The sequence below is a fragment of the Calliopsis andreniformis genome, chromosome 6 (genome assembly GCF_051401765.1).
Source record: "Calliopsis andreniformis isolate RMS-2024a chromosome 6, iyCalAndr_principal, whole genome shotgun sequence".
Lineage (NCBI taxonomy): Eukaryota > Metazoa > Arthropoda > Insecta > Hymenoptera > Andrenidae > Calliopsis > Calliopsis andreniformis.
Genome location: NC_135067.1, coordinates 12,034,881 through 12,062,260, shown reverse-complemented (window position 1 = coordinate 12,062,260; position 27,380 = coordinate 12,034,881). Strand labels below are relative to the sequence as shown.

Sequence of the window (27,380 nt, the reverse complement as noted above, 5' to 3'; positions counted from 1 at the left end):
TCGCGATCCCGAATGCTTCCAATGCACCGTGAAAACAGGCAAACGGACCGAGACCTCCGCGGAAAATAATTGCTACCCTTTCAAAGTGTTTATTCGAGAGCGATGCAAATAATTGATGAAGCACGGAGATTCTTCTCTTAATTGGAAGACATTGGCACTCGGTTTCACTTTCTCCTCGTTTGCAGCAACTTGAAACGGACGCTTTAAAGGACCGTTAAAGGACGAAACTTTCTTACACAACCTTGGAATATTCTCTAATTGTCCTAATTTCCCAGAAACACTTTTTTATGTCAAACACTTTAGTCTTCACATTAAAAAAATTTCAGTAAAAATATTGAGAATTTTTCTTTGGTTACACATGGCGCAAGGAATTTAAAAAAGCAAATATAAAAATTAATTCATTGGTTGAATTATTTCAAAATAAATGAACAGCCTATTCAAAACTCAAATTCTTGGGATTCTTCTTCCCTTAAACTTAAAGGAACTATTCACAAAGAAATATAAGTGTAAAGTTAAAATTTCAAGTGTATTGCTCAGGAGATTAAGCTTACTATTTTTAATCTACTGTTTGTACCCTGAGTAGCAGTTATTATAAAGCAAGGGGTTGAAGAAACCTCTAACAAGAAATATTTAAGACAAACTTTCCTAGCAGATAAAACTCCTCAAACTAATCTCTGAAACAATATCTCTTTAGAGCACCATTGATAGAGAGTTTGAAAAGAACAGAAAGGAAAGATTAATAAACAGTTCTTTTCCCAAGTATTTGACTCCGCGCGTCTAAAGTTCGCGCAATTTCTCATCGTTCTTCGACGACCCGCCGAAAGCATTATTTTCCTTCTGGAGCAAACACCGTTCCTCGGTTTTGACCAGAATCTCGCGTAGCCGCGGCAGTCTTAAAAAACTCCGTCCTCGTCGATCCAGAAGAACGTAAATAAAGAAGCTCGCGAGACAATAGCCCGCGGGGCGAAGTTTTTCCCTGGGAAAAAGCTACGTCCCCGAACGAACCGCGCGAAATTACTGGTTTTGCTTGGCCCTCGTCTGAATGGAAGCTGACAGCACTTCGCAGCTAACGTGCACTCAACTACTTAATAATGTAACAGTCAGGCAACCACCATGCGCCCATTATGCTTCTATGCACGTTGGGCAAGAACCAGAGGTAACAGCCTGGCTGTTGTAATATAGGATTCGCATCCTGTATCGTGCCGCATCCTATGTTGTGTCTGTGACCTGCGGGAAAACACGACGGATTCTACTGTTGTCCTATCTCATCGTTCCTTCTGTCTTTCATCGACCACATTCCTATTGTACTATGCAGACCTTGGGAGAAGGCAGGTAGGAAGGAATTTGGAAGGAATGCAGGTTCTAGAATAATTAGGTTCTAGACAAATTCTAGAATATCCTGTCTATGGTCCATATTTTTTGAGACTAGGGATTCACCACTAATTCATGAGCAAGATTTAGGTCTGGGTTAGGTGATGCTTGGGCTAGGCAAAGTGAAAGAGGGAATAGAATGTTGGGTGTTCCAGCTCAGAATAGTGCAACGCAGGGTGAGACAGCATAGCGCAGCCTTCTTGTTAATAATAAAAAACAACACGACACTGGATATTATCGCGTCATTGGCTGCATTGAACTTTGTGACGTGTTAATCTACAGTGTTATATTACGTTTCATTGTTTGCAAAAAGACTGGACTGTCTTCTTTCCAATTTAATGTAATATCTGTTCACATTACCTAGGTCGAGGAGACAGAAAAGTAGGTCGGTATCCTTTGCTCCCCTTTAGTGGGTTACTTTTAATCCCCTAAGTAATAGAGAGTTGTTGTTCCCACGCGTTCGGAAGTTACTGTTTAGTTCCACCTAACTATGTAAGTGTGTTTCCCCTGTCCAGTACTCGAAGAACTAGTTTCTCTCTGGTATCTATTTTGTTCAGTTTTACCACAGCCATCTTCTCCACGCTAGTCGTCATCCGCAGCAAGGTATCGCCCTTTGAGCGATCAACTGACGCGTTTAGCGCCGTTCCCCTGCCAGTGACGCTGCTACTTGCAGCTTCGATACTCGTTCATTTTCTGCTACTGAAATATAATGGACGGGGGTGGCGGATGATTGATGCACTGGTCGGATTGATACACTTGCGATTACCCTGTACCCGCTGTCATCCTCTGCCCCTGTGATTGAAAGGTATTTGTTGTCCTCAGGTTTCTGCGTGTTACGTTAAATTTTTGGGAAAAAAGGAAAGTGCGTATCTTGCGCGTTTTCGTGTTTCTGTGCTTGTTTTTTGAAAACGTTTTGTTAGTATTTGCTGGTTTTCAGTATACTGGAGCGTTTTATGATTCGTTGCACTCGATGCTGGATTTTTCTGTTTTTTAAATTCTTGATACAGGAGATTGTATTTTTATTAAATTGAATTGAATTGAAGGGATCGGTTGTTAGGGTTTATTAGTTCGATGTTTTTCATAGTCTAGTGAGGTTAATATTGCAAGGAAACGAGAAAGCATTGTTTGAGAAACAATGATTCGTGATAGGAAGAACATACTTGCCTATTAGTGTACATTATTGAGATATATTTCATTTTCACACGTCAGATAACATATCTTGAATAATAGAAGGCTGAGTAATCGATAATCCATAGCATCGAAACTCGGTTAATTGAGGTACTCTAGTAAATACTACAAAATATCAAAATATGAAGGTCGATAATTCATGTTTTATTGTTTTTTCTGGCACAGTGGACTGTGCACATATCATTTTATCATTATCACGTTAATTTTGTTGCTATTTTCCATGCTTTTACATTTACTTCAATATGCATGTATGTAACAGTGTTTACGTAAAAATATTTCATCGTCAAATGACGAATGATGGTACTCTAAAACCTTTTCTGAAATACGAATATTTTTGCATAGAATAATAATTTTTAGAATACAATGTTAACAATTTCCTGCATCGACTGGAGTCAATTGTCGAAATAAACTAAATTAAACTCAACATTTATTCCTTTCTTTCTTCGATCATTATTAATTGAAAATATGGTCAGACTTAGAAGCATTGCTTTCTGACATCTCTAGAACAAGTTTCGTTATTGATTTCTTTGTCAGCTTCCTTCGTTGTTTATACTTTCATAGTCGCGAATACCTGACGCGCATTATTTCTATAAATTCGAACAGCTGCCCCCTGCTTTCCGTCAGCGTTGAAAGCTTTTCCTGCTCTGCTTCTTAAAGCCGTTATTTCTAGACACAAAAGAAACGTTCGTTCGTATTTTGTTAAAGGAAAATCAATATCAAGATATTCAGTCGTAATGTTCCACGTGATTCCCACGTTCAGAAATTCAGAACAATTTTCACGGAGGCTCCTCATAACAGAAAACCATTAATCCAAAATTCGTAGGAACAGTTCACAACATCAAATTTCGTAGGAGGAAGCACAAAAAAAGGAGAAAGATTTCACTAGTTCATCCATACAGGAAAGAAGTTAACAGGAACCATATGTCGCTCGTATTTTTAATCAGAATTAAAATTTAATCAAAACGATCGGTCTAGGAAATTCAGTTACGCTAATTCTGTTAGCACCCACCTGCAGCCAATCAATTTTTCGAACGAATCACCGACACCCGTGTCCACCGAAGAACCTCAATTTCTGAATCGCAAATTTTGCTCGCCCGTCATTCGCAAAGTTGTCGCTTCCCATTGGACCCTTCGCCTCTTTTTTCTCCTCTGCTTCATCGATTTTACATACCAGCAATAAGAGCAGCGGAAACGAGGAAAGAATCTTAATAATCGCGCGCTTCGAGTGAAGTCTGATAGTACCGATTGTCCCAGTAAATCGAGACCCTAAAAAGGCTGTTTCCAACTCGAGCATGACCCGCGATTCGAGGTTAAAATCACCGCTGCCTCGTGGATGTGCTTAAAATTGAAGTTGCATCGGCGACAGTAAAAATTTCGCGATAAATTTTTACGAACAGCAGACGTATTTTGAACCGATCCCTAAGCGATGGTTCTAACGACACCTCGACCAGTAGGTCGCTGCGTCTTCTTGGTGGCAAACTTTACGGCCGTGATAATAAAATCTCCTACAGAGGGCCGATAATATGGATGAGTGGGGAGTAAACGAAAGAATGCACGTTTAAGCAAGTTGTAACACCTGATCGCGTAAATATCAGCTAAACCGATTTTTCGGGACAAGAAGAGGGAGCAACTGCAATTTACGATTTGTGGAAGCGCGATGGGAAATGGTTTTATAGGGAGCAGTTGAGAAGTGTTCCTTGCTGATCTTGTGGAAACTTCGCAGGGTTGTAGGGCAATTGAAGATAGGGAATATGTGGTCTTCTTAGTTGGTGCAATTTGAATTTAAGGGCGAGAGGACTATTCAAAGTTCTGGAGGCTTGAAAACTATTAGAGGATAGCTTTTAATGAATAATAACACAGCGTGGAAAGAGACAACTTAGGGAAATGTAGGGCATAAAGAAGTGGGTTATTCCAGCAAGATGGATAAAAAATGTGGAATAAAGCTTGCTAGTTTGAATATTCATTTATGAGAAAACTGACTAGGTATGGGAATTCATGAGTGGTGTTTTTAATATTGGTCTTAACCAGTTTTAGTTATAGCTGTGTAACGTGATTTTTGACTAGAATTCACATTATTTATTATTCAATAAACAGGTACAATATTACCATTACTTTTACATGTACAATTTTAAATATTAGGTGTATGAATCAACACTTCCGTTCCCTTTTAAATTCAAATATTTTCCCGCCTTGTAGCCGTTGCAAACAAGTAAACAAGTAAATATAAGGTCCATAAATAAAATTTAAATTTGATTCCAAAAGCCATCGCATCAGTTTACACACCTAATACACTGAAAGCATTATTATTCAAAAAATTCTCGATTAACAAGTTAAATCTTTATGTCGAACAAACAACTTGCAGCTCGCGGGAACGTTTCACGCTGACCAACAAGGAATACAAATATTTAAATAAAATATCGAACCTCGAAAAGCCTGATTCCGCGTAGCATTAAATCGATTCGTTCCCGAACGATCGACAGCAGTCCGCGGATTAGTCACTCGACCGAATGAATAGTTCATTTAATTACAACGCGGCTGTGCCTAATACTCGATGACGAATAAACGCTGCGTACCAGGGCGTTTAATTTCCCAGCGTTTCCCGGCCACCTTTTCCCCCCAGATAGCCATGGAACGTGGCAGGGAAATTATAAAGCTCGCTTGAAATTTTCATTCGGCGCAGCTGCGCCGTTTTTTATTACGGGCCGAAATTTAAATGCGTTTATGTTGAGTCAATAAAACGGGGGGGTGGTGGCGTCCTCGGGCGTCGTTCCCCCGGAAATCTCGTCGTAAAAACCGCTCGACCCCGTGTTTCTTCCACTGGAATTAACATATCACCCAATCGATACGCTTCAACCCCTTCCTGTCGTTGCGCGTTAAAAAACAGGGCCGCGTACACGGTTTCGGGGAAGAAGAGTAACGACACGGATCGCTCCCCGATCGCGCGGGGGTTTCGGACCCGATTTAATCGCGATCCATTACGCGTGTATCGATGGGGCGATTGTCGCGCTCTTAAAAAGGGTAATAAACGTCATTGTCGATGGACGCGAGCGAATTTCGTCGACGAGCACCGGCTGTGTCAATCTGGCGTTGTTACCGCTCGCCTATCGCGACGCTGTGTGTATCGGTATCTCGCCAATTGTTTTCCTCGATTCGAAACGTTTGTTTTTTCTTCCTACTCTTTTTTTTCCCCATTCGTTTTTCGCGGAAACACGTGGCGGACAGAGAAAAATTCACGCGCAGCGCCGACAGAACGCGAGAATAGAGTGCACGCGTGAACGAGGGGGTGGTTGGGGAGGACACGCGTGGCATAAAATTCGCGACCGCGTATGGCGAATGTAAATCGCCGAGGATTGGACACGGCGCATGAATTTAACCACCTCGTATGTAAATTTCGAGTGCCTCCGCGGGGGGAAGGAGCGTCGAGGGGCGGGGACGAGGGAAAGGCAAAGTGGACGGGTGCATGTAAATTTTATTGCAATCAGCTATTGTAAACAGGATTAGCGGCGGTGTGACGCGAAAACTATTTGTCCCAACCTTGTCTGACGCTAGTCGCCCAGCTACGAAAGTTAGTAATCATCGTTGCCCTGGTGTATCAACGTCGCGCTTCTGCCGCCACGTGGATTCGTTCGCTCGAGTTTTCAGCTTAATTCGGATGTAATCTTGACGCTGGGACGGCGGGGCGCGCGAAAGTAAAACGGGAAAGTGGGATTTCCCGCGAGACAGTCGCAGTTAATAAGTGATGCTGGGTAGTATATGCTCGGGGAGGTTTGTGTATTTTGGAGGAAGAACGAGTTTGAAAGTACGCGGCTTTTGAAGAGATGTGTTGAGACAAAGGGCAGAAGTCAGCTTCAGATTCTTTTTAGACCTTGTCGATTCAAATTTATGAGTTTCTGCTTTGGTTGTAGGTTTGTTACTACTTTGATTTTTAATCTCTTAATACGTGTAAAATACTAAATACTTTTATTAAGTATGTATGTCAGAGTGAAGACTGTATGTCAGACGAATTTCTATTTTGGTTTATACCTATCAAGAATTTAGTACAAAATGGAGTCATGGATAAAAGACGAATGAAGATTTCTCCAATAATTCACGATGTTTAAATGTATCTTTATAATGCAATAACTTCTAAAGTAGTAGTTTTAAGGCATGAGTTCTTTAATACATTCCTTTAGAGAAGGAACAAATATATCGGTTAGTGCATTTAAAAGTATGAGGTACGATATGAAAAATAAATGCAGTTGAATTTTTTAGCTGCATTAGAAGACGTTTCATTGTAAGTCATTTAACTTTGTCTTATGATATTCTTTTTCTATCTACAAGTATTTTAAAAATATTGTCTCTGTTGTGTGAGACACCCTAGCATGCGCTGTGTAAATAATTTTTTTAGTACCTGTAAAATATATATTATTATGAACTATTTGACAGGTTGTTGGAGAGCCTTTGCATGAATCATTTTTTATCGTTGCCTTCACCATAAATTATTCTCTCCATCTAGCTGTGAAATTTTTCCCAGTGAAAATTCGTTATCCGCAACATGTTTTATTTCTGTATATTTAAATATTGAAACATATTCAAATAACAAATATGATAACAGCATATTTTAATTGGCCTCTCCATGTCTGAAAAACTAGGTGTCAATAGTCGAGTGTCAAATGCACAGTAAAGAGATACATTTATTCTTTTTAACTCCCAGAATTTTTATTACTTTTACTGTTTAGTACTCGATATTGTTTTATCAATGTCATCCTCTGTGGTTACCTTCAATAGGCATTCACACAACTAGCGCGTTTTCGATTGAAATTCATCGTTTCAGACAGCTGCGAGGCATTTCCATTTTCATGCCGTTTTAATTACCAATTTTTGCGAGCCGAGCTCTCCAAAAGCGTATCGAGTTTCGACGTGGCTCGCGATAAGATTGGTCGCGTCGATAGGCGGAAGGGCGGTGTGCAATTTAAAAACAGCGATTTCGAAAAATCTGGCGCGTCTAGCCGAGCAGACGGGCCATAAATTCGAGGCACTTGCATGCAAATTGTTAGAACTGCCAGACACACGCAAACTTTATTACGATCGCGACTGCAACCGTTCCTCTTTTTCCCCGATCCGAGAGGAATGGCTGACGAAGAGAAGGAGCGTGCTGGCCAAGGGCAATCGATGAAATCCTATTACGTTTAAAATTCACGAACGCTTAACCGCCCCCGCTGTGTGCAATTTGCATATCTTCCTGCACGGCCATCTTCTCGTCCCTTATAATCGCAATAAGTGCATGACGGTGCACCGCAGTGGCCGCCCGCGAACTTACTATATTAAGGCTAGAACAAAGGGTCGAATCGGGGTCCCTCTCTTCCTTTCCCTCCTTTTCTTCTTTTTTTTTCCCCGAGGATTCTGCAGTCAAGTTTCAAAGTCGACTTCCTTGGCTTTCGGGACTGCCGCTTTCATTTAGACCAGAGATGTCTTTTTAAATTTCCTCTCCTTGGGAATGAAAACCGTTTTAGATCCATTGCATCCCGCGAATTAGAGCGTCGCAAATTGGAAAAATTTCTTGGGATTTTCAGACAAATACGAATTAATTACTTTTGCTCGTTTAAGCGCTGCGTACCATTTCACACACGTTAGAATAACGCGACAATTATTCTCTCTTTCCTCTCTTTTGTACGCTCTTAGTGTTTCAAAAAGTGGAGAGTTCTGTCGAATAGCTGACAAGATGTTCAGTTTACTTCTGTGGTGCTTTGTGAATTGATATTTGGTAGTCGATATTCAGTAGTTTGTGAGTGGTCCTCTGGAACTTTAGATATTAAGTTATTATTACTATTATAATAATATAATTATAATTAATTATTTAAGTATTAATATAGTTAAGTGCCATTAAGATACCTAGCATACTCTGTTTATGATAATTCTCTAATGCACCCAAGTGGTACTTTAAGCTACCTCCAGGACGTAAAGGGTTAAGGAGAGTAATTTTCGCAGAAATATAGCACACACTGATATACCTACTTAAAATATCGCAAACTCTTCCCCGAATAACAAAACTTCTTTTACTTTTTAATAATATTATCAAGCCAACCCCACCCCCTTCGGTACTTCCAATATGAAAAAACCCTCCCCTGGAATGACGAAAAATAAAAAGAACCATATCACGTCTACTACCTCATCGCAGTAAATGAACCTTCTGCACACGTTTAATGGCTGCTTCACGCGCCTCTCGTCATATAACTTCACCGTATCCTCTTCCACTATCAGAAACTTCAAACAAACAGCTAAAACTTGTTTAGCGCATACAATTTTTCGCTCGTTCTGAAAGCTGTCCGACGCAGCAAACGCGTATTCGTTTCTATCGCCGCGGGAGCTTCACAGCGGGCCGCATTAACTCGTTAACTCACCCTTAACTCGCTGTTCCGACCGAATCGCGGCAACTCAAATGACCGAGAATAAATTATCACGTTAGAAGCAAGCGTACAGAGAGTACAGAGTCCTCAGCTCTTTGGCCAGAGCAGAACAGAAGTGGAACGAAGGTAGCGATCGTCGACGCGAAAACACGAGGCTCTGAGGAGTCGCTACGAACGCAATTAAGAGCTCCTGGATTTGCCAATCAACGATTGCCTTCGATCGACTAATATTTGTCGTGGTTACGCGCTGTCCGCAGCCGAAAAAGAATAAATAACTTTCTGGGGCTCGATACTGTCTCTGGTCTCTGACAAGGGAGAAGAGCTAGGGGAAGAAGAAGAGGAAGAGAGAGAGAGAGACAAGAGAGAAATTGAAGCTTTTTCTGCGGAGAGAATTGTAGAGTCAAAAGCGCCAGGAGGCACAGTGGAGGACATGGACACGAGGGTGTATTGTCGCGCGACAATCGGGACGCGGGCGCAGCCTTCTTCGTCCCCGTTTCTAAAAGTTGCCAAATCTTTTGGTTCTACCAGCAGACGAGGTGGTTGCGGCATTTATACCTGCAGACGGCAGGGCTCGCCTGTTCAAAGCGCAATAAGCAAGCGAAGCATGTAATCGACTATCTGGCAGTAAATCCTCTGTGGCGAATGTACATGTTTCTCTCTCTCTGTGCCCGTATCGAGCCTCGCTACCGCCGAATTTCAACTCCGTATTTACTGGCTCCTCTGTTATATTCGACGATTGGTAACCGTGCCATCATCGTGTGCGTTCAAGTTCGTTCACGCTTGAAACACCTTCCAACGAGGCTGTTTAAAAGCGTGCACGATGATACGTGGAGCACCGCAAGAGACCGCGGATCTCTTTGCGCGGAGAAGATAGTGGGCATTATTGTATTGTGGTATGGGAAGCATGTGCTTCTTTGAGTCGATGGGCAAGGGTAGAAGGCTCGTATTGATCGGAAGGTACCTTTGATTGAAACCATTCAATTGGGAGACTTTGGGCTCCAGTAGTGCCAGTACTGAAGCTTTAATATTCAGTTAGATGCAGGAGGTCGTTATAATTGTATTTGGGCTTTGGATCGACTGGGTTGTCGTGGAAAGGGAACCTCTGGATAGTGGGGAATGGTTTATGGAAATATATTCAGGCTGTGTTAATCACTTGTTCTTATTTTTGAGATATTGAGTTTTAAAAATTTGTTTCTTAATTGTGTTTTGCTGACTTGTACTTCATACTAGTTTTTCTAGAGAGAAGTTCCATTGATTTAACCCTTTGTGTTTTAGTTAGCAATACAAATTTTATTTTGTAGACTTCAGTGAAGGTAAAACCTCATCTCAAATTTTTCGTAAATCTGTATGTTGTTTTATGTTGCTCCAGATGTAAGATAATTTGAATTTTAAGAGTAGTGTAATTTAGAAGACTGGAACAGGTTTGAAGAAGTTTGAAGAATCTTTGACATATTTAAGGTCACTAGAAATAATTTTGAGGTTCTCCAAGGTGTCTATACTACTTTTGAAAAATTGTATAATCACTTCAAATAAGTTGGCTTAAGTTTAAAAAAAAAATCCCTCTAGCCTGCTATACATATCTACCAAGCAATCGATTGCTGCAATCCACTTTCCATAATCAATTCTCCAAAAATTCTCACTAACAATAAAGAACTGAATTTTCTAGCGCTTCAGTCACACGATTAACTCTCCTTTCCTTTATCTTTTGCAGCAAAAACCGCCTACGACGCAATTCGCTGTAAGGTCGATAAAAATCATGACTCGAAATCACGTGGAAAGCGATCTCCACATTCTATTCGCTCATTTCACTAACACGCTTCCCTGTTTCATCGAAGTCGCGTAGATACATGGGTCAGACGTGCGAATGTACTTTTAACCGCAAACGTTCCGCGTTCACGCATTCCCCGCCATGGAACTTGATAAAATTTACGAGCGTGCAGAAAAGTTAATGCATTATTCCGCCGCGTAGTGTCCGTAAGACAGACAGGCATCGTTGTTGCAGAGGAAAAGCTCGTTAACTGGCAATTTCAGTGGAAATTAGTTGAGTAGTTCCCGAGGTTTTCGAGAGTGATTTTCGTGCCGCGTACATTTCATTTAACGCGGTTCTGTTTGAGGAAGAATAAAAATCTGCCGCGTCGAGTGCGATTCGTGGTAACTGTTATAGTTTGCCCGTAATATTATGTTTGGATTGAAAGTTGAACGAGTGAACGAGTTCCACGTGATTGCTGGTTTAACAGGTTTACCGAAGATTTACAGAATTTTATAAAATAGGTCATTAATAAATTGCTTGGAAGTAGGGACTTTGTTATTTAAAAAATTCCGTAGAACGCGGTTTCGAGAATTACGCTTGAAAAAGAGAATATAAAATTTTTTACAAAAGTAGTAAAAATTCGTTAAACTTAATGACTTTCGTCCATAATGTATTTTCATTAATAACTGTTTCGTATTAAATGAGGCGTTATTCGAATAATTGAAACGTAAAAAAGGTTGAACAAATTTTCGAAATAAAATACTTACGTACCCATATAATATATTTAATTATTGCGAAACGTACAAGAGTTAATGAAAATAAAAAATTATCGCTTTCGTGCTAAAAAAGAGCCAGAGAAATACTAATCTCTGGCAACGATTATGCCCTTTGGTTATACTGCGCCACAGAATCACAGCCATATTCGGTATCGCGATGTAGGTTCGGCTCTCATGATAAATTAATATTGAGGGTGCTTTTTGGAATGGAATTTAGTAACGCAGATGGGTTCTGTAAATGTAGCATAGGTGAACGCTTGTAACAATTGAATGGGTTTGCAAAAACAAATGACTGTATATATTATACACATAGCTACCATATTATACGTGCATGTACAATACCACTCATAAGTATTCGAAATTCGAACGAAGACACACGCTGAGAAAAATGCAGTTTTTCGAAAAATTGCATTTGTTTTGTACTTCTATTATATCTTAAAATAAAGCATATAATAATTATAGTAATTGTATTTTTAGCAATTAATGGTTAGTCTAAGCAATAAATCTATGATTGTAAGGTAAAACAACCCATGTCACATTTTCAAAAAATTCGAGTTGAATTCCAGAAGACACAAGTCCATAAGGCAGTATCGAAACCAAAAACTTTAAATACTAATATCTCAAAAACAGAAATTTTACCTTACAACCACAGAAATATCGATGGCTACCAATAAATCTGTAATTTTCTTAGCTTGTAAAATTACTCGAATACTTATGAGCAATACTGTGCATGCACATTTGGCAACTGGTATATTCTACTCTTTTTTAATCACCATAATGAATCTTCGATTTTTATTTCAGTTTGGATCGCGAGTAATGCAAGGTAAAGGGAATAATAAATTTCGACTGGAATGTGAGAGAATACGAGAGACGACTTTACATAGGTGGTCTGCTCATAGAAATGATGGGAATGGGAATATACGTATAAGTTTTTTCCGCCAACGCATCCGTTTCTCGCGAACCAACTTCCGATTTCCGTTTAATCTTTGGCAGCCATAGCAGTAGGTAGTCATTAGATATTGTCAAGGTGTGTATGCACATATCCGCTGTGTAAAACTCATTGGAATTGATGGGCCGATACGAGGAAGGCGCGGAGGCGGAGCAGACTAATTTATTAAATCCGGTTAGAGCGTTACTGCACTATAACACGAGTGTAGAGGCATGGAATTGTTCGATGTTGATCGACGTGGATTCTACGAAACGAGAAATAAGTAATAATAGCCTATAAAGACAACTTTTCAGAGAAGAAAGTTATTTCTGAAATTAAACTGAATTATCTTAAGAATAATCTTAAACACTGACTTCTATTTTTAAGAACAAGACAAAGTTACTTACAATACCTACAATTTAAAACATATCATTAAAAAACTCGTGGCTTTCTAAATTGATTCCCTATAACTATTAATTATTAAAGTTTCCATTAATTTTTTCAGGGCGCAAATTCATCGACGTTGTAAAGAAAATTTAATTAATTTCTCAATTATATCGCGTCGCTGGGATTTCTCGGTTTTCATTGAAAAATTGCTTCGTGAATATTTATTCGTCATTATTTAAAGAAAAACTACTATGCACACGTTTGTCAACGTCTCTGAGGTTCTATAGAATGTGCTGCTTTGACTCGTCACTTTCAATGATTTAATGCGCCTGTAATTATTACGACAGTGTCTTTACACGGGGCCATCAATCAGTTCGCTAGTCTAGAACAGAATAGAATTCGGGAACGTCCAGAGGGAAAAGAGGCCGAGACCAATTTCTATAGAATCGTGCCACGGTGATCGTGATAATTTTATTCTCCGCTCGCTTTGGACCGTTTAATTCGCGATAATAAATGTTCAGAAAAACGTACATTAATCCCGCGATGTATTTCGATGGGCGACCTTGCCATGAACGGAATCCGATTATGCAACGAGCTCCTTCGCCACACTCGAGAGGAAATATCGGATCCCGTCGCGAAAAGAAAAAAAAATCTATCGAGTGTGTTCTGCGAGGGACTCGATGAAATTCAATCGACGAAATCGCATGCTCAGAGCGATCAATAAAGAGATACGGAAAAACTAAAGTAGAGGAACAGTAATCGTGGAGATTATTTCATGAAGCTAATTTCTGATAGCTTTCATGGTCGATAGCGCGATTTTAATAGAGGTGTTCCTCATTATCGATACAATACGACATGAAAAGGTTCGCCTCGTTTATGCATTTCTGTGTTAATAGTGTTTTATCGAATTTGTCTCGCGTTATTAATTATGAAACAAGATATTTGCTATTAAGAAATCGCTGGAGAAGGAAGGAGCTTGCTGCGACTGATTTGGAGCGGCGAGCTATATTACAAATTGTCATACAGACTCATTCTGGCAGCAGAAATGAGATCTCGTTGGGCTTTGAATGTGAAAACGCGAATAGCTGGTAATTTCGTCGAATTAGATGAAAAATTCGTTGCGCTGAAGAATATTTTTTGTTCATTTATGATTCGTACGTCCAGGGAAACGAAATAAATGGAAGTATTAAAATACTGCCTTATCGGTCCATTTATTTCGTTTACATATTTTAGTGGATTCTGGTTAAAGATATTAATATTTAACTTAATGTTATCTTGTGCAGAGAAGGATAAAGCGATATTAATTTTTAGAAAAGATGCATCTAAATAATCCTAATAAAGTTATACATATTGGATTGGTGTGGAAGTAATATCAGATTGAAACCAACAAAATTGACATTATTTCCTCACCAATCCAATATTACTTATCTACTTATCGGTTGGCAGGGTATATGTTATTCAGGATCACGATGAAGATAGTTACAGCAAGACTAGACGCGAACTAATTCTCATTTCCATTTCCTTCATATAGGTTCACCTTCTATTTGCAACTAAATCAATAGAACAAATTGGCACATTAGTTCACGAATAACCTAGCTATTACTAAGGATTCTATAGTCTGCACTTTGAGAATAATTAACCTTCCACGATTCCCGTACCTTTTCATTTTCTTTCCCCATTTTCCAGTAGTTACAGCTAATTAATTGTATTTTTAAAAAACTGAATAACTTATGAGATTACGATATCCTTCATTATCAATCATTTGAGACTAATATCAAAAATTGAGTAAAAGATGTTCAGAACTTCACAGGAACAATTAGTGCAAGTGTCCAGTATATAAATTAGTTTTATCCACAAGAATACTGTCAGTCACAAAGTTCTGTCAAAATACTCTAAACTCGACTGCTTTATAATAGTTCATAATCGTTCCACTAGAACAAACAATAATTCCTCTAATATTCACGAAATTCATCGATTAATACGAGTACCCATCATCTAGCCTATTTTTACCTACTAGAATACTGTCAGTCACAGAGAAAGTTCTATCAAACTACTCCTATCTCGAATGCTTTATGAGTTCAAAATCGTTCCACTAGAACAAACAGCAATTCCTCCAGTTTTCCCGAAATTCGTAGGTCGTCAAGAAAACAATTCATAATTTCGCGAACGCCCCTTGAAAAGATTATCCAATAACAGTTCGGTAGCTCCAAAATTGTTTCGTAACGGTTGGATAAACATTGATACACGATCCGTATCGTTAAAATAAATTCTCTCATTTAGTTAGTCCGTATTTTCGAAAAATACCCTGACAAATGCGTATATCTGTCGCAGAGAATTCACGTCATTCCGGGCGGAAATTTATTCGCGGCACGGCACAATAAATCGATACTTTTGTCGTCCCGATAATCCCATTTCCCACGGTCTCAGCCGCCCGTAAATATTATCCGACCTTTTAAAATAGTTGTAAAACAAAGCAGCCGTCTGTACGATCCTATCGAAAATTAGACGACGCTATCCACCAGCATTGTTCATCCCTTCAAAGTGTAACTTCTGTACCGTTGTCAGCTTTCAAGATGCTTGACGTGTCGATCGTGATCCCCGACGCTTACAACGTGACACGCGATGTCAGACTCGACTGGCATCTACTTCGACACCTTGCGCTGCGCCTAGATTGTCCCGATTCCATCGCACAGTCTCGCCTGCGTGATGTAATACTTAACCCCGCCGATTCGAGAGTTCTCGATACTGTTTCGACTCGTCTCGATTACCCGCTGAAATATTCACGCAAGCTTTCCACCGCAGCTTGATCTTCTTTATTCCAACGACGCTTCCACGTTTGACTTTCCCTCGGCGATCCCTGACTCGCTGAGCCGCACACGAAGAAGGGGGAGCACTTTCCCTGGCTTTTGATGATGTTTGATCGAGGCATCGCCAAAACGACCCAGCTGAGCGGAAAAATTGCCTCGAGCGTGGGGAAATGGACGACGGCCACTCGCGCGGGGGCCATGAAATACACGAAAAGTTGGGACAACTGTGAATTACGTCGAAATGCCCCGCTGCTTTACAATCGCGACTGTGGAATGACATTCATCGAATTTATTCTATCGAAGTGATTTAAATGGCCCGTGAATGGATATAAAACGGCTGCACGAGTGTTTCTTGGATAAGCCGCTTCAAAGGCGGCCCTTCGATGACTTTTGAGCGTCAAAGTGTCGTAAATGTAGCGACTTCTAAAGTACCAATAATCGCTTAAAGTATCGGCCTTTGAGGATTTAATTAAAGCAGATGCTTGCTAAACAACGGGGCTGCTCGTGCTAGCACCGCTACCAGCCGATAATTGATCAGCTGCCGTGGCGCGGAATCAGTGTCCCTTTGAAAACGAATCACGCTTGCAATTCTTGTCGAGCTCCGTCCTGCCTGATCCACCGGGTAGAAAGCCAGTCGCCCCTAGAATAGAACGAGGAAAAAATGCGCAATTACTCGCGTGAAAGGCGACACGTGGACCGATGGGTTAATCGTCCTCGAAGACTCCGCGGCGCAGCGATTCGAGGCTTCTGAGATAGCGTCCCGTGAATGGCAAGCAATTCTGAGGGCGAGATGCTGTCCTTACGAACGAGTAATCGATCGCATTGTACCGGGGCCTCGACACGCTCGCGATACGCTCGCAGTTCACCCCCGCGTCGGCAAATCTATCGCATTATCGGCGTTCGAGGCGCACGACGTGTCGATAGCGGCACTTGAAGTTTCGAGCGTGATTCGTGACACGCTATCAATCTATTCAAGATTGATTTGTCCTAGATCTATTATCGTCTATGGTTACCTTTGAATAATAGAGGACTTTAAATTATTGAGGAGTGAGGTAGGTTGATGATTTTAGGTTCTTGATATGCCGTTTGTAAAGAGTTCTCCTTGACGTTTATGAACACAGTTAAAAAGATGTATTTCTTAATTTTATTTCGATTTTTTTCTCTGTTTTATTTTTTATATTACCATTTCTGAATTATACACATACACCTGTTACAATTACGTATTAATAGGTAATTTGATTGAACTATTCCTAATGCAAGGTAGACGTTATAGTATCTGTGGTTGTAAAGGAAAACGACATAAGTAACATATATTCTTTTCTTCGAAGTACTGGCGTTCGAAGTTTTCAATATCAGTATTGTCTTATGGACTTGTGTCTTCCTGAATCCTTATTTTTAGTTGAAAAAGTTCTTATAATACCCTTCCCTTTTCTCTTCCTAAAACTGAAATCCTCAATTCGAATTGTTACAAATGTAACACAGGTCGTTTTGCCTTACAAATAAACATACCTATGTATATCAGCAGAGATTGAAACATATTTATTTCCAGATTATTCATATGACTAAAACAGACAAAAACAATCGCGAAAAATATTTCCCCAAGATTCTTGATCCTGAAAATTCCAGCTCTCTATAACAATTAATTCTGAGGCCACATAATAGACACATAAACTTGAATCTTGTTTTATCTACCGCCAACAAGAAAAGCTTTCGTTCCATTTTAGACTAATGTCAATGTCCATTTACTGCCCAGGAAACCTTAAACGAAGGCTATTAATCAGTAGCGAAACCGAAGCAGGTTTATCACCGTCTGCACCTTTGATTAGTAAATTCCTCCGAGTAGACAGTCGCGTTAACAAAAGCAGCGCAAGTCTCCTCAATAAAAAAACGAGGGAGACCTATCGGCGTTACATTTACACGGCAGGCGACGACACAGCCAATCCTAGAACCGTAGAAAATTCGCCTCCCGTGATCGGCCGTTGACTCCTTGGGCGATAAAGAAGATTTAGATCGATTTAAGATTCCAATTTCCGGGGCTTCTCATGGGAGCAGGGAGGTACTTGGAAAGACGGCGACGTCGACGAGCACGGAGATGTGCCACTGGCATATCGTGATGAAAGGAACGAAGAAGCACAAGAATGGTTCCCCGTAGATAGTAGCCTGGTTTCGGTAGTACCCTGGATTCAAAGTAGACGGTCTTCGCTTCACTCCGAATTACTAGGCGCCAGCTTCCTGCCTTCTTCTCCGTTCTTATTCCTACCCCGGTCTTTCCTCGTGCCTTATCGTCGCTCTTCGTTTAAATCTCTTCTCCCCAGCTTCTGCTACTGCAGAGTTACCTGTGCTACTACGAACTGCCGGTTAAGGAAACCACCAACCCTGGAACGAGGCTTTTTGTCGAATGACACCGCGAGACTTCGTCAGACACAAGTGGTGCGAAAGATATCTGGGAACTTGGATGATATTATACAAGGTGTCCTTAGATGTGAACCTATTCCAGGTTTCCTTCACTATTTATTGTTCTCTGTGAGAGATAGTAAATTCTCTCTTTTGGTAACAATTGTTCCCTTAAATGAAGTTAATTTTTCTACTGTGATGCAGATCATTTTTTGCTTTTTTCTTTTATTCAATTTTTTCAAGGGTAAAATTAATTTCTGAAGTGAGTCTCACATGTTATGGGACACTCAGTGAAGTATTATCATTCGTATTTATCAGGCTTCACTTCGGAGATTTTTCCATATAGTTACATAATGTCAATCAAAGCTTTTCTAAATAATAAGTGTCTTTAAAATGAAGGCATTGAGGAGTATTTAAAATGGTAAGAAATACACTTTAATGGAAAAAGGAGGTCTGAGGTCCTCGATCTAATGGACCCCACTTATTTCATGGTGTAGCTCTATTTTTTCTAGAATTCCGCCCGTCAGCTTTATTAAGGATTACTTTTTATTAGGAAACCCCAGCTCCTTAGGTAGTCTTATTGCAGAATTTTATTTTACGAGGTAATTCCATTGCGTGGTTCTATTTCTTTAGGTACTTCACCGAGGTAATTTCGTTCCTTATACACTTCTATAATCCCCACTCCTCTTTCCTTATCATACGCCTCTGGGTCTGTACCTTCTTTCTATTTCCCCAGATTCCATTTCACTTTGCATGTTACACTACTTATTCACCTTCTTCCTTCCACCCTTTAAATTTTCTTTGTCCCGCTGTGGAGGAGCAGGTGGTCTAGAAACGCTCCCCATCACATTCGACTGTGTTACCGAAAGGAAGCCACCGCGGAGTAAACATATACAAATTATACAAAACCTTCGGGTCTCTTACGCTTATGCAACGCTCAGATTATATTCGTGTCATTTACTCGGGTCTGTCTACTCGCGCAGATTAGTACGCAGTCTTTAGCAGCGAGGGTCAAGTTAAATTCCAGCAGCAGGTTGAGTTAGAGCGGTCGAGTTTGCCGATGTTACCAGCCTCCATTTTCTCTTCTTCAGTCACCTCCGTCCCGCGTTTTCCACCCTTGAGACCGTCTTCTTGCCTCCTTCCCTCTCCCATCCCCTCTTTACTATTTCACGACCCCAGACTTCGTCCTCTTCCTCGTCCGACTTCCTTTGTCTAACTTTCTGCCTCCCTTAAGTGCTGTCGGGGAGATTTCGTTTCGCCGTTATCATTTCTTATTTGAATTTCACTTCGTCGACCCCTTCCCTCATTTACTTGCATACGCCCAACGACGTATTTATACGTTCAACATATTCATCAGTGCAGAGGGTGAGGTTCTAGTTAGGTGCATCCGACGAAGCCCGTGCACGCCATCAGTTGCATCGTTTGGTGCATCCTGCGGTTAGGGGAGAAGAAGATTTATGGGTCAATGATAATATGTTAGGATGGAATTAATTGGCTGAAAAATATTGCCATATGGAGGAAAATAAATAGGCAGGTTTGTCGATGCTGAAAAATTGAGGGGGTTGAAAATACGAAGTGCGGAAAAATTAGGTCGTGGGTAATATCGAGGAAGTAGTATGGTTGATTTGCTGGAAAAATGAAATAAATAGGAGTAGTAAATTTCGTATGCAATATTTGATGGTAGAAGATTATTAATTATTCAATAATTTGGCAATGAAAGTATTTCCTTTCTTTCACAATTTAACTAGTAGTCTTTGACGTTATTAACACTCTTTCAGATAAAAGTAGGTCTCATTGTTTCCGAGTGAGGTAATTTTTATAGATATCTCAGAAGTCATTCTCTCTTCTATCAAATCTATGAACGACATCAAAAAAATATTTTGATAAATTTCTTTAAACCAGTCCTATCGTAATTATGCAGAAAAAACCAGCATCCCTGGTATTAAATTGATGAAGTGAAAGTGAAATTATTAACGCTACATCTATCACCACATCATTTTTCAAAAACCTCGTTTTTACTAGCATCCTAAAACCACTTAGCCATTAATACTGGCACTGTCAATGAGTCAGAAAATCCAAATTTCTTCCACCCCTTCATTAATCTCCGCCACTCACAAAATTCTCTCCACCGAGTTCAGTGTTTTCACTTACCCCGCCATAATTTTAATTTATTTATCTCGCCGGCCCTCTTTCACCTGCCCTAACCCAAGCATCGTTATCATTTCTCTCCATTTCATACGGGGCGCTTGTTATTCCCCGCACGCGACACGAAAAAAATTCCCCGCGTGTCCATTCATCTGCTCTTATCGTTTCATCTTTTTTTGCCCCTTCGGCTGGCACTCACACCCAGCCAACTTTTAATTCCATCCTCCGTCTGTATCGCGTTCACTTGAACCTCGCCTTGGCGATCAGTCGTTGCCCCTCGCCCTCCTCCTTCCTCGTTTCATCACGGTACGAATGCGAGCAGATTAAACGGATAGAAGAGCCCCGTGTTTGAATCCGTCTACTTAAACTTTACGCGCGGCCGTCTATCGCTTTAATCTCGGTTTTTCCATGCGAGCCACGTATGACCGAGCGTATCGACTTTGTTCTGCAGGAACGTCATTCGTCTCGGGATACGGATTTCTCTTGGCAATGTGCTTCCACCTGACCTTCCAATGTTTCGGGGGAAACATTGGCCTGTCCTTGTTCCATCTAGCACACCGAGGGCTTTTCGATACGTGTCCATTTGAGAATTTCTTGGGGTAGTTGTTCTTGGGAGTATTGTGAGATTGTGTGTCCAGCAGAGAGTATTTTGTTAGTTTTCTGCTGTGGAGTGTGAGAACTTGTTGTCTGACAGTGTTCTGAGGAACATGTCCATTTGGGTTTTGTGTATGTTTCTATTTATGTAGTTTTTATTTAAATTTGTGATTAAGTGTGAGAATATACTTAAACAGGAGAAATGAGGAGTTTTCTGGTACCAGGGATGGCATGAAACTTGCTGTCCAGTGACGTCACGAGGTAGAAAAGGAACTTTTCCAATGGGGTACGGATTGCTTCAGTAAGCAGTGATTGCTAAGAATCCCTATCTTATTCGAGAAGTTCCTTTTCTGCCTCGTGACGTCACTGGACAGCAGGTTTTATACCATCCATGGTTGCAATCGATAAGGAAGAAGAACCATTTCAGGAAAAGATAACATAAAGTGAACTCAAGTACTGTACGGAACTAACAAGGTTGCTAGTAATCATTTTCCGTACATAGAGAATATGTAGATTCAGTTAGTTATGATTAGTTTGTTCAACAATTCGCTACATCTGAAAACGCATGTGAAATCAGGCGATTCTATTTACTGTAACCACATGCATTCACATTTTTTCCAAATGCAACCATATGTTAGCTATGTACAGTAACTTGACTAATTTCAACGAGGCATATTACTCACCTTGCCTGACATCAACTTTCTTCTATTTTAATATTTAAATACGCTTCTACCGAATTAGAGACTCTACACTAATTCCTAACCAGACCACCAGAAAGAGCCACGCGATGACTTTCTGTCCACGTGTCATTCCGCAGCTTCCGAGCGACGCCCAAAACATACAACACATTTCATCTCGAGCTCTTTCTCCATCCTCACAGACCTCGCCACCTCGTCTTTTGACCTTTCTTCCTCTCGGTCCTTTTGCCCCAGCCTTCGCCCTTCCGTCCTCGACATTGGCACGTTCCATCGCGAAGGAGCCTCGTAATTGGCCCTCGGGCACCCCGCCGACACTGGGGAAGTCGGAAAGGGAGCGCTGAAAGGGTAGAGCCTGCACTCGAGCTGGACGAGCAGACTGCGAGGGAAGCGAGCTGGAAGGAAAGGTGTTCGCGATGGAGTCGCAGGGCCCGAAGAGAACCGAGCGAAGGAGTAACTGTGTAAATCGGGGAGTCGGGGAGGGCAACGAGCGGGATGGAATTCGAGGCGGAGAATTAAGAAAGAATTACGGGAGAATTACGAGCGAACGACGGTAATGGTAAAGTTCGAAGGTCTGTATCGATGGAAGACAAACAGAGGGGAATAAAACGAGAGCGGGGTGGGAGGACGATTGGGGGGAGGAGGTGACTAAACCTGGGCGGAGGGAAAAATAGGACAACAACAAACTGTAATTAGAGGAAGGAAAAAGGACGAGAGAGAAGCTATGTGGACAAATGGGTGCAAACAAAGAAAGGGGTACAAAAAGAAGCTCGTGTTGGCGGAAAAAAGTGGGGAAAAATAGAGGGTGGTTGAAATAGAGAAATGGAGGGACGAGACGGAGGATGGGTAAAGAGGAACACGGAGGAGGACTGGAAAGTACGAACAGGAGGGACGGGAGTACAGTGAAACAGAAGAACTCTGGAAAGGGAACAGAAAGGGAACAGAAAGAGGAGAAATGGCGGACGTTGAGAGAGCGAAGGGGGAAATATGGGACAGGAGGAATTATGTGCTAAAAAGAGAGGATGCCTGTGGAGAGAGAGGTAAAAAATCAGAGGAGTACGTGAGCAGCGAGGAGAATGAAGAATTAAAGAAACTAGAAACTGCGTCTATGAAAGAGTAATAGAAGGGAGTCGGGAAATTCTCGACGAGGGAGAGAGAAAGGATGAGAGAACTGAAACGAGAGCTGTGTCGGTGAATGGGAGCCATAGACAAAACGACAGTTCGAAATGAAAAGGAAGAAAAATTGTCGAAAAAGGAGAACAGGATGGTCTTAAAGGCTAGCTAAAAAAATCTAAAGAAAGAGTGACCCAGGGGTCGTTCAAAGGGGGTCAGGGAGCGCGGAAAATAAACACGCGATAAAGAAAAATAGGCAGTTTACGGGCCTCCTAAATGGAAACGAAGGGGCACACTTTTGCGAGGACTCTGCCCTACATCACAGGGGATAGCGAGGAGCACGAGGGTTACTTCCTTTCGTTCTCTTGGGAGAGCGGACGCTCCGTCGCGCTGAGCCTTAGTCGGGGGTGAGATATGCAGAAATTAAATATTCATTTGAGCTACCAACCCTAGTCTCTTCCAGCAACCCCATTCTCTTGCTTCGCCCTCTCTGTCACAGCCTCCCCGCGCGACGCTCTCCCTCGTTCCCTCGAAAATAATGCCTTGGCCTGGGGCCAGTTTCGCTGAAGGCTCTCGATGTTCAACTCCCTTTTCCCTTGTTTCGTCCCAGCTCCGCCACAGAAAAAGATGGCGAACCAGTGGCGTCCCTTCGTAAGTATGCGCGCACCTCTGCATAAAGTAACTCCCTGCATGCTCTTTCCTCCCCACCCCCAGTCCACCCTTCCCAATTCCTTTCTCCTTTTTCCCTAATTCTCGCAGCTTATCCCTGTCTCGTTTGGCTGTCTCCTCGCTCTCCCCTCTCCCCTCGGCGTATATTCCCCGGAAACGTACCTGTTGAACTGGGCGACAGTTCGATGAAATAATGACGAGCAGTTTACGCGCCATTCACCGCGTTACAGGGTGAGGGGGCGACATTCGCGTACACACTGTTCTGTTTCTCCTTCGCTGTTATCCCCTTAGCTTGTGCGCGCATCGCTCGCGGGGGTGAATGTGTAACCGGTTCGTTGTTGCGCAACGTACATACGTTTCCTCCCAGCGGTTGATGAAGTGTTCTCTCGGCACGGAATTGCACCGCTTCCTTTTGCCTCGAACACATCCTCCTGCGGGGCGGTTAGACGCAGCGTCGAGGGAACGCGGAGGATAAAAGGATTTGTTTCGGAGCTCTCCGCGGGCGGGGGCTGAGGCTGGATGAAATTTGAATATCGTCGTTGTTGGCGTGCTCGAGTGTTTCGGTGCTACGGGGGCGTCGTGATAGCGGTTGCATTAGGGAATACTTTGTACCCTTAATCGTTGTATAAATAGTCATTAGACGACGGGCTAAATATTGCCTAGGAGCGTGCGCTCTACCCGCGCTTCTCTTCCTCCCAATGTAATTATTTTTGCGACCAGTTTACGCTATCGGGGAAAATTAGCGGGTAATTAGGTCTGGGGGATGTTTGGGTGTATCTGCAGAGTTGCTTTCAGATGGGGGTTTAATTGTGGCACTGGGTCATAGCTGTGCTGGTTTTTTTTGTTTTGGTCAAATAGCGAGACATAGTTATGAAAACAGTTGCGTTTGACTACAGCTTCCCTTGGGTCGATGTTGTAGATTGAAACTACATAAGGACACAGAATATTAAAATAATATAAGATATACCCTATGTCGCTTGGGAAGAAATAATCTTTTAAACAGTTTATTCTCCAGAGTTTATCCTGAAAACCAACGCAACTTTTCTTCTTTATATAATAGTCTAGATGACTATGGTCTGAATTCGTTCCAAGTACTAGGTAATTAGTAAAAAAGTAACGAAGACTGACATTAACCAAATATTAATAGCCTCTACATGAAATACTCTTTTTGTTCGTTTTAATGGCACAGGAAGACTTTATTCGTTTCGTAGAAAATGAATAAGTAGAAGAAGAATGGAACAAAACTTAGACTGCATCCAAAGGGACCAAAATTTATAATAAGTGTAGTCAAGAGTTTTTCTTGACCAATTAAATTACCACAAAAGGAAAATATACTGGTCTTACTAGAATATTAAAAAATTGGCTACCCTAGAATTATTAAAAAATATTTATTCAAGAAGGCAGAACCTTCGTAAATACAAAGGTACAAGAGATTAAACAAGTAGAGTAGCCTATAATAGCCTAACAATAAAAAGTCAACTTTCTGTTAAAGAGTTTGACGAATTTCAAATTGAATCGAATTCCAAGAGTACTTTGAACCACCTACGAATTGTACACATGGGTGATAGGCGTGTTCCTCGATAAAAGAATAAATTGCTTCATTTTATCATTGAAAAAGAAATCGGAATACAGCTTTCGCTTTGATCGTTCATGCTCCACGAAGTGTATATGAAAAAAGCAACACTTGGCTGGAAAAGCTTAGATCGTAAGTTATTTCGTGTCACAACTGCGAGGGGTTGGAATAAAGATAAAAGGGGGCTTTGACAGCCATTCGATAGCAAAGATCGTAGAGCACATTCCCTTACAATTTGAATAAAATGAGGTTTAGCAACGCGTTTGCTCTTTAGCGGAAGCACTTTCGAAGACGAATACAGGGATAAGATGGGGAAATCGACCTCGAGGGTGACTTCTTTCAAGCTTCTCGAATAGGGAACACTGTCCCTAGAATAACATATTGAATTGCTGCATATAAAATTAGTATTTTAAGCGAGAAAGTGCATAGAATAAAATCGTCAAGTTTTAGCCTTTTTTCTTAGATCAGAATATGGTTATTAGAATACCTGCCTGGTGCATATGGTATCAAATAAAGCTTGAATATCCTCTCTGTGACACGCCCCTGACGAACCGATAAGCCATAGAAATTACACACGTCGTTTATCATTCTGCCGCCGCTGAATATGGCTGTAGAGTAGAACAGAGGCTGACATTCTCTCTTTTTGTTCCAGGCGCCCGCATTCTGCAGAATAAACACAGAGAGTCGAACCGAGGCAACAGGGATGAAAGGATTTCTTCGGCTGTGTCGAGAAAGGGTAAGACGAGCTCAGAATGTTGTATCGTGCTTTCAAACAGTCTTTTACAACGTTTTATCGCGTCTTCAGAGGATTGCCCGCGAACGCAAATAGAAAATAGAGGAATACATTGTGTAATCGTCTCCATCGAAACTGTAATCGATCTTCCTTCATCGAAGGATGAGTTATGTCCAAGTGAAACATTTAATACCGCGAAAGGATTGGCACAAGGAATACAAAGAAAAATAACACAAGGGAAAATCATTTTGAAATGTTGACGAAGCTTGTGACGCAATGTTGCTATTTCTTTCCAAAAAATTCCGTGCCTTCTCGCGAGCAATGCACTCGTTTAAGTTCCAGCTGAATTTCGAATAAAAAACGAACGAGATCCATTCGTCAAGTTAAAGTCACGTTATAATAAATTGGCCGTCGTTAATTGGCTTGCAGTCACGTCCCAGCGATACTTCCGTCGTGGAGAATGCAATCGTCGTCGAGTGGCGAGAGATTCTAGGAAACGCTTGCCATTTCTTTCGGCGGATCTTCGTGAGCTTCGACTACAGAGGCCGGGCCGTTAATTAAACTCGACGCGGAAAATACAATTATCTGCAAAACAATCGTGGAAATTAATTAAGAGCAACGTCGCCGATAGGACACTATTTTCGTCAAAATTTTAACGTTCTGTAACGTTAATTAAGTTAATTGGACCGTCGGGCAGCGACGACGTCGCAACCTCGCGGACTTCCTTTATTATAGGCAACGACGTCGCGTAAATTAAATCGCCGCCCGAAGACGCAACTTCGACGTGAGCTTTCGTTAATTTCTAATTAAACTCGACCTGTCCCATCCCCCCTCCCCTGACCCGAACGGGGATGATTCGACAAGGAGGAGGATCGACGCGGCATTCAATATTTAATCGCGACGCCGACAAAGCGAACCGCTAACGCCTCCCCCTGTTTCGTATTGTTCCACGCACCTCCTGTTTATGACCTCGACAGACCCGCGAGGGGAGAATGGCGACGTCGTTGAGTTCACTCGGACAGATTTACGATAATGTTTCGACTTTCTGCGAAATCCTTTCAACCCCTTATAAATCCCCCCTCCCATCGTATCTTTAACACATTCGCTTCGGGGAACCAGGCATTTCGTCTTTGTCTGGTTAAAATAGTGGAGCAGTGTAGACAGGGATAAATAGGGATTCTTTACGAGTTTAAAAAATAGGAACTGTATCATCCAATTCGGATTTTATATATTCGTTTTCAAATTGCGTCTACTGGCCAAAAGCTTGAACTTTTTTTTTTTTAATTAGGGAAATGAAGAAGGTTTTGTAGAAATAGATATGCAGTTTAAATGAAAATAAAGAATTATATAGTGGTTGCTAATAGCCAAGAGACAGTTGATGTGACCTTAAAAAATTCATATAAAAATGAGAAAGCAATTATATTGATACTTTAAGTTAAAAGTACTTTTCTAAACAGTATTACTTTGTTTAGAACTCAGGTAATTCTAAGCTTCTCATGGATACTGTATCAGTATTTATTTCGTACATCTGAAAAATAGTTAATAAAAAGATCTGTCATGGATACAATGATACAAGCTGCAGTATAAATTTTACATATAAATTAGAACCAAAAACACATAGTAATAATTGATTAACCTTTTAATTAACACAGTTCCTACGAAGGAAGCTCCCAAAGTATAACACACACATTTTAACGAATCTCACAGCACATAAACTTGCCAAATTAGATATGTAAATACACTTTTGTAATAACACATGGCCAATAATTTACGAACACTACCCCCCAAAAATATATCAAGATTTGAAAATTTAAACATTTAAAACCCCTAAAATTAGCCTCTCCTCGTTAGTCAGACACGCCTTCCGCATA

At 41.1% G+C, this 27,380-nt stretch overlaps 1 protein-coding gene across 2 annotated transcripts in view; it reads left to right on the top strand.

The window, feature by feature from the left end:
- The window catches only part of LOC143180571 (uncharacterized), a 288,265-nt gene that overhangs the window by 186,755 nt on the left and 74,130 nt on the right, over window positions 1-27,380 (top strand). For both annotated transcript variants that reach the window (XM_076380390.1, XM_076380389.1), the window contains exon 4: window positions 25,429-25,512. In XM_076380390.1, coding sequence (XP_076236505.1) covers window positions 25,429-25,512 — 84 coding nt within the window. The remainder of the gene's footprint in view (window positions 1-25,428; window positions 25,513-27,380) is intronic.